The sequence below is a fragment of the Argopecten irradians genome, chromosome 5 (assembly GCF_041381155.1).
Source record: "Argopecten irradians isolate NY chromosome 5, Ai_NY, whole genome shotgun sequence".
In the NCBI taxonomy this organism is placed as follows: Eukaryota; Metazoa; Mollusca; class Bivalvia; order Pectinida; family Pectinidae; genus Argopecten; species Argopecten irradians.
In genome coordinates, this window is record NC_091138.1 from 33,079,015 (window position 1) to 33,087,485 (window position 8,471).

The 8,471-nt window shown below is 37.5% G+C and overlaps 1 protein-coding gene across 1 annotated transcript; it reads right to left on the reverse strand.

Moving 5' to 3' along the window:
- Positions 1 to 1,393: 1,393 nt before the first annotated feature.
- Positions 1,394 to 8,220, reverse strand: LOC138323583 (uncharacterized). Its single transcript, XM_069268289.1, has 3 exons — positions 7,987 to 8,220; positions 6,548 to 7,031; positions 1,394 to 3,657 (listed from the first exon to the last, which is right to left on the reverse strand). Exons 2-3 carry the CDS (start codon positions 7,009 to 7,011, stop codon positions 2,982 to 2,984), a joined length of 1,140 nt encoding a protein of 379 aa, XP_069124390.1. The 5' UTR covers positions 7,012 to 7,031; positions 7,987 to 8,220; the 3' UTR covers positions 1,394 to 2,981.
- Between the last annotated feature and the right edge of the window lie 251 nt (positions 8,221 to 8,471).

The window sequence follows — 8,471 nt, forward strand, 5'->3', positions numbered from 1 at the left end:
AACCATTTTTAGAACATAAACCTTCTCTTCCATTACAAATTCGTACACCACATGTTTTACAGAGTTCAATTAAACGATTACCGAACTGGTTTACTACACTGTCGGGGTTGACCCGCCTCTGAATGTCAACGTCAGGTATATACGGAATTAAATTAGAAAGTTGTCTTGTAACATTAGTATGCAAGCTATCATTTTGAATAAAGTCATTTAGACTACCTGTGCGACTGTTAAAATCGCCTAATAACATAATTTCACCGTCCTGGGTATATTTACTTATACTTGTTTCCAATTCATAAAATAAATCACAATTATATTGATTGTAATATTGAGAGCCAACAGGGGGCATATAAACACACGCAAGAAAAATATCTTTATCTTTACCTGTCAATGTTTTGGATATCTTTACCCATACTACTGAGTCAAAAATAATCTCGCATAAAGAAACATAATCTTTTAATTTTGAATTGATCAAAATACATATACCACCTCCTTGTACGTAAGCCGTTCGTTTTCTAGGTATGAAATAAGACTTAAAACCATCAATTTCTACAGAGTAATCATTTGGAATCCAACATTCTGAAAGAAATACAATATCATATTTTTTTATATAAGAATTAAAATCTTTTATCTTCAACTTTGTGTCTAAACCACCATTAATGTTCCAGGATAATACAGAAATTGTCTCACTCTCTATATGTGTGTGACTGTCCTAACGTCGTCCTCTACCGGTCGCTCCCTGACGGGCGGGGGTCCGTCTAAACAACGGGGTGTAGGAGTTTGAAGCTTGCTTTGTACATAATGAGATGTTGTGCCATAAAGATACGCCGGTTATTGAATATATATGTTCTTATTATAATTTAGATTTAGTCGATGGTGACCCCTAGATATTTCCGAGACTCTGAATTTTATTTCCTCATGTAATACGCTTTAACCTTAGGCGGTTTTTCATCCTAGAAATGTCACACACTTATTGACATTTTTCTTCTGTCATTCATTCTCCCAAGTTGCGAGTGATTTAAGATTTGTTTTAGTTTTTTGGGGAAAAAAAGTGACGAGAAACTTTCATCAACAAATGATTTTGTATTATATGTAGCAATATACTATGTAAATGTAATTGATGAATGCAGGGACATGAAGTCACCGACCATTTCTTCATTGAGTACCCCAGAGAGGAGTGAGACACTATCCGGTTCCATTCCGTATGACGTTTTGATGTCTATTAATTAGAAAAGAGGAAAACGAGAAAACAACTTCCGGGTTGATAACATGGTATCTTAATTTAGATAATAACCGGGAGTAAGGAAGTTTTTTCAACGGGTCTAAAATGTGTAACAGAGGCATGTTTATTTGTTTATTTTTGTCATGTTTCCTGGCAAAATGGTCGTAGGTTTGAAAAAAGAGCAAGAGCTGGATATATTCCAATGTCAATTTCATTAAGGCTCTATCTGTTACTCTATTTTGTCTGATCCTGTAGTTATACCCGTCTGTAGATTATATAGCAGTTTAGAAGCCCGTCTCATTTGCGACAATGGATGCATTCTGGTAAATCTTAGATATTTAATTTCCAAGGACACTGAAACAGCTGTCTTGGTTTTTAGGGTCAAAGTAGGTACAGCAGTACCATCTGTTGGGTATCTAATTGGAGAGATGGTTTTTGTGCACGTCCATCGTTTTGCTCTGGAAAAGGCTCATTTTTCATTGTTTTTTTTTTAGATCTGTTGTTGTAGTTTTGTGCATGTCATTATATTTCCATATCTTGTGGCTTAACTTTTTCATATCTTTGTACGGTTTCCTCTTTTATATTAATGATTCATTCATACCGCTGATTCCCGAAGAAGTATTCAAGATATCTCATTGAATTATTTGGTCGATAGATATGTTTTGGGTGCCAAAATACGTTTTTGTCCGCCTTACAAGTGGAGGATTATAATTATAATTAGAATTGTACCTGCTCCAGCATTGCATGATCGTAAAAGGTGGTTTAATCTTTCCTGCTGACTTTGTCTTTCCTGACGTCTCCTTTCACAGTGCCTTACTTTTGGCCTTCAGTTGAGAGCTCGAACCTGTAAGGAAGGCCCTGGATTATGTCCCCTGGCAATGTGGTAGTTTCAGTTCCTGCTTAGTGCTCATCATACAGGAAGTAGAACGGCTGGTTTGCCCGTTGTCAGTGTAATTTGACCAGTAGTGTGTTAGTTTTTTTTTGTTTTTTTGTTTTGTTATTTTTTACCTCATCTCTCATTTCGCTGATCTTAGTCATGATCCGGAAGTTTAGAATAGCATTCATTTTCAAGGTTTTCATTCGTTCGATTTAATTAGAGGTGTAAGTGTGCGAAAAGGGACAATGGGAACTCCGGATTGATTAAACCAACCGATCCCCCCAACACGATCTTATAACAGTTACAATAACTCGTCACTATAGACCAACTATATTTAATGTAAATATATCCACCAACAAAATATTTGAATAATTTTAGAATTCCTATTATAATTACAAAATCAACAAGGTAAAAAGAGAGACATTAAAGTGAATAGTCGGGCAAAGAAAACCAGTCTAAATGCGTTCATTGGCCTTCCAAAAGTTCTCACATATTAATACGACGGTAAAGTTCTGCTTAGTTTCCCAGTTCTGACCATTAAAGTAAAGAAAAGTTGAAAGCATTGAAAGCGAGGCTGCGTGGAAATATAACCACGGACATAGTGAGCCGGGAGGACATTTTAGAATTTCCATACTTTAAATTAATTTCTTCGTACGCAGACAGATTTTGACGAGAGATTTTATTTTTCCATTTCATAAGAAATTATACTGGATACATTCACACCATTTTTACCGACTTAAGCCATCCTTGCCCGACTGTTCACTTTAAAAAATTAATACTTAATAAAAAAAAACCACTTAAAGTTATACACAATTTGAGATTATCAGTCAATTAAGATCTACATGTCTTAACACTAATGCTGTTATGTATATCTCAGACCATGGGTTACTTCTTGACCTCCCCCTGTCGTCTTATCGCCCAGGTCAGTTCGTATGTTTTCGCAGCGTCCTCATACGAGCTCTTGATCAATAACTGTTTCCTCTGACGAACAGCTTTCATGAATGTGTCAAGCTCGCGTAAATACGTGTCATCATTTTCGAACACGAAATCCTGATCCTTATTGGGATCTGGTCCCTCTATATTGCGGACCCTTAGTATACTGGTAGGTTCATACGGATCAATAAGCGAGAGTTGGAGACCATCTAGCTGAACGTCAATGGTTGCCTGGTAACGACTTCCGGGTAACGTTACGGAGTGCATCAACGTGCCAAGACCCCCGTTCACAAACTTCCAGTGACTGAGGGTGACCCTCGGGATACGCTTGTCTGATGGTATTTCGTCCTCGGCTGTCACATGTCTTAGCTTTCCTGCCCCACCCTCATCCGAGTCGTTCAGCATGATGGTATGTAGTGACGTCATATCTACGTCTCCGACGATATACCTTGCCAGGTCACAGAAGTGAGTGGCTTGCTCCACGATTGGCCCGCCGCTGAACTCGGTATTAAACCAGTATTTGTTGACTCCCTCGGTGTATGCGAAGTAATAACGTGCGTTGAAAGCCATCACCTTACCGCCATGTTGGGCAATCAGCTCCTTCATTTTCAGCACGGCTGCATGGTACCTGGAATCAGTAAAATTCAGAGATGAAACCTTATCCATTTTAATTAATACATCACCAACGAGCAAGAAAAGTTACATATGTGTTATGCCACTTCACAATATTCGGCGATTGCCGAAATTTCCCGCATGAGATTGTGTCTTGTTCTAAGCGAAATGCCGTACATAGAGCCAAAAGCACATTGTGTAAATTGAGCGTCAAAACTGTACCTTCTGTCTCTAGATTTTCTCGTATGATGTCTTTGGAAGTATGTTTTAGTGACATAACTATAAACTGACAAGCGTTCCTACCAGCACATTGAGTTACCAAATGAGTACATCACATTTTTCGCAAGCGTGTTTGTTTGATTAATTCACTTCCTATTAACAGCCAGGGATGGATGGCTCACATGTATGCGTTGTGTGGTGTGTATGAAGTGCAAGTGGAATATTCATGTTATGTCTTCTTGTACTGTGGAACTCTTGCCGTTTTTAGCGCTATATCATTGAAACATGCTTGGCCTTCTGTTGAGCCCTCGTCCAAGTAAGGTCGGCTCATAAGTCAGAGGTAGTACAGTGTACTGCAATTACCCATGTTTGTATTAGGCCTAGGGCTAATCGACGGGAGGGCCGACTAGGGTTTAGGGGAGCTTTGATAACACATTGGTACATATCGCACCTGTGTTTGAATGAATTCCAGATTAATTCAAATCTAATGAATATCTTTTTTCTAATAGATTTTGATAAATATTTACATTTTTCAATATATTCCAATATAATCATAAAATAGACTAATAATTACAGTTTTTTTTGTAACTGTTTAATTCAAAAACCTTTTGATTATAGTTTTAGCATTAAGATACACAATTATTTCTGTTATTGTTACGTGCCATATTGGTGTTTTATTCTATTATTATTATTATTTTATTTCGCATTTTATACAAGTCCGGTAACTCTGACTTCCCTTTATAGTCAGACTAGAGTAGAGATACTACAGTTACTCCCCCTATCTGTGAGTACTATTTCTAACACTTACTCATCTTCAACTGGCTACAATATACAAAATACCATAGGCGGGCGCATAGTGATGAAGTGTTCATAGGGTCTGGACAAAATCTCGATTTTTTTTTTTTAAATTTCGACTAAATATTTAATGTATCAATTAAAAAATAGTATCAGTTGACTATTCAATCAAAGTATTTTACTTTTTTGATAACATTACTACCGAATGAAATCTTCTACCTGTAGAACATGAATTTTGACATGATAGTGAAATATTTTCCTTTAAATAACATCACAGGTTAAATAACAAACAGATTTCATTTTTAAAAGTTTGCAAAAACTAATTTCCAGCATTCCATAAAAGATCTCTTAGACCTATCTCAGCGAAACAATTACTCTGGTGATTCTGGGTATCATTATTACTTATTAGCAGTTCATATTTGGAAAATTGGTTTTAAAAAGTGTACTGTCGCGATAAAGAATGAAACAAAAGGCCCAATGGGCCTCAACGGTCATCTGACCATATTAACAAGATATAGAGTAGAACTGAAATACACAGTAAATTATTCGTTTAAATATTTTAGCCTTTTTGACCCCTGTGACTTTGAATGAAGGTCGAGGTCATTCATTTGAACAAACATGGTAGCACTTCATACCAGCATGCTACAGGCCTAATATCAGTACCATTTGCCTTTCGGTTAATTGAGAAGTAGTTTAAACCTTTTAGCCTTTTTGACCCCTGTGACCTTGACTGAAGGTCATTCATTTGAACAAATTTGGTAGCCCTTCAGCCCAGCATACTACAGGCCCAATATCAGTATCCAAGGCCTTTCGCTTAATGAAAGAAGTCGTCTAAAGATTTTGGCCTTTTTGACCCCTGTCATCTTGAATGAAGGTCACGGTCATACATTTAAACAAACTTGGCAGCCCTTCATCCCAGTATGCTACAGGACCAATATAAGTACCCTGGGCTATTTGGTTAATGAGAAGAGGTCGTTAAAAAGACATTAGCCTTTTTGACCCCTTTGACCTTGAATGAAGGTCAAGGTTATTCATTTGAACAAACTTGGTAGCACTTTATCCCAGCAAGCTACAAGCCAAATATCAGTAGATACATCTGCCCAGCGCCTTTTGGTTAATGAGGAGAAGTCGTTTAAAGATTTAAGCCTTTTTGACCCCTGAGACCTTGAATGGAGGTCAAGGTCATTCATTTGAACAAAATTGGTAGTCCTTCATCCCAGCTTGCTACAGGCCAAATATCAGTACCCTGGGCCTTTCGGTTATTGAGAAGTCGTTTCAATGAAAAGTTCACGCACGGCGGACGGCACACGAAGACGGACGGTGCATGATGACAATAGGTCATCCTGACTCTTCAGGTCAGATGACCTTAATAAAAATAACTTGAATGAAATCAATGTCTGATCAGTATGTTGGCACCTGCTGATTAATTAAAAGCTTTTTTTCTGATTTTTTTATTGCGGATTTTCGGGTATCAAATTAAATCAAGGAAATTTATGAAGTCACTGTGGTTAAAATGTTTATCATGGTGTTGAAACCACCTTAAAATAATTTTCAAATATACGATAAGTTTTTGTATTATTTGGTTCGATTAGGTTAACATCCTATTAATAGTCATGATCATTTTAGGACGTATTATACCATATTTATAGGCGGAGGAAAGTATGAGTACCTAGAGAAAAACTAACCGACCAGCAGCCAATACCTAATTGACCGCCCCACGTGAGATTCGAACTCGCGACCCATATATGGAGGGGTTGTGGTAATATGTCGGGATATCTTAATCACTTTGTCTCTAGATTCTACGGCAAATTTATATAATAAAGCAAAGTCTCGGAAGTGACACCTCCTGACCACTTTTCTGAAATACATTCTAAAATAATCCTTGTGCGTACCTGAACATATACCCCACAGACAGAACTACGTCATTGGTCTGACAGGCTTCTGCGATTGAACTCACATAGGGAGAAAATTCTTCGGGTGGAACAAGCGAAAGAGGTTTTTCTACAAAAGCATGTATCCCAGCTCGAGTGAACTCTAGTTCCAGATTTTTCCCGCTCTTCGGAGAGCCTCTGAAAGCTGGGGGTATCCCTATGAAGACCACATCCGGTTTCATTGCGAGTAACTCCCTGTAGTCGGTAAGGAGACGACAGTTTGTGTACATGTGACCATAGTCACGAGAGGCTAGTCTTTCCTTTAGTACTTCATCACTCCGACAGGTGTCGGGGTCAACAATTCCAACCACCTCGAGTCCACCAATCTTCTCGATGCGCGACGCATGGGCCCATGGTACTTCCGGTCTGCCAAAGTGAATAGCGCCAGCTCCGACAAACCCAATCTTGAGAACGGCTTGACTCATTGCTTAAGATGAGGATATAACTACAATAAAAATATGGCGAAAAGTAACAAATAGTAAACCAAACCAGAAAGTCTTGCACGAGGGCTAGAAATAAACTTTTGTCTGGAGACATTTGTAAAAATTACGACAAGAATAGAACCAGGGCCTATAGTTTCATGAACATTCCTTTACTTTAAGGAATTCCTTAACTCAAATTTACCTATAGAAAAGTATTACAAAAGTTAAGGAAAATATCTTAAGTTATGGAGCTTTCCTTAAAATCTGTAATGCTATTCTATGGAGAATTTTTAGTTAAGGGATTTCTGAAATTTAAAAAATGTTCGTGAAACATGGCCCATATATCTTTGTCCTTTGTCATTGTCAATTTCCAAACCCCGATTGAGGACGATTTTTTGTTGAAAAGAGGATGCTATCATCTTGGTGACAGAATTGGTAATTGGTTTAGTTGTATAGAGTGATTTTGAAAGGCAAATTATCTAAGGCACTAGGAATGTGATTGTTTTGTGTCCGCTATGTGGGGTAGATATTTCGTCTATTCGAGCTTTCCACCCTTCTCCTATTATACTATACGTATACATGTATATAATTTTGACCGATATTTTTCATCTAGACCCCTGAAATGCCCAAAATGGTCCATTGACACTCTGATTGGTTCTAATATATATAGAAACTGTAAATCTCAAAATCCCTGTGATAAACTTGATACATATATGCCGATATAATAACAGCATTTACATAAAAATACATGTACTGTGATATACTAAACAAAATCATACAATTTACATTGTGATTCCGATTGCGTGACCTTTCTAAAATGTGTTGCTTGTCCCTGAACATAATTTTACATATGTAAAAGACTTCTTACAACCATTATCTGTTCGTGGAAAGCATCATGATGTATATATAATATATTTGTGACCGCTATATATAGGCCTACATATACCTACATGGCTGAGAGAAAATTGTAAAGCTCACCTTGCCCCTGTCGACTTCCTCGTCTGGTGCATCCGTTATCTGTGTGACGAAATGTCTGAGTAGTGGGGATAATACAACTTAAAGTAAATAAGGAGTTTGGAGGTCGGAGATAAGTCGTCAAGGAGGAGATCAAGAGAAGGTCATGCCATGACCTATAAGGGTTGTCAAAAACACGAATACAGCAGAAATATTTGTTGCTTTGTGGTCGTATTTTGGTTAGCAGCATATGAGGTCATAAAAGCACATTTATAAAACAGTAAATATGTCAATAGCCCTGTCAAACGGACAGATTTTCCTCGACACTTCTAGATCTATTTCTATAATTGTTGTTATGTAATAGTGACACATCGGTGAGTTACAAAATAACCCTACTTATAAATAGGACGACACACAAAACAAACGAAACATTTGTCCTATACAAGACATCAGCTGCATAACGTTTCGTGGAGTTGTGTTAAACACCTTTTGATTTACTGGTCATTGTA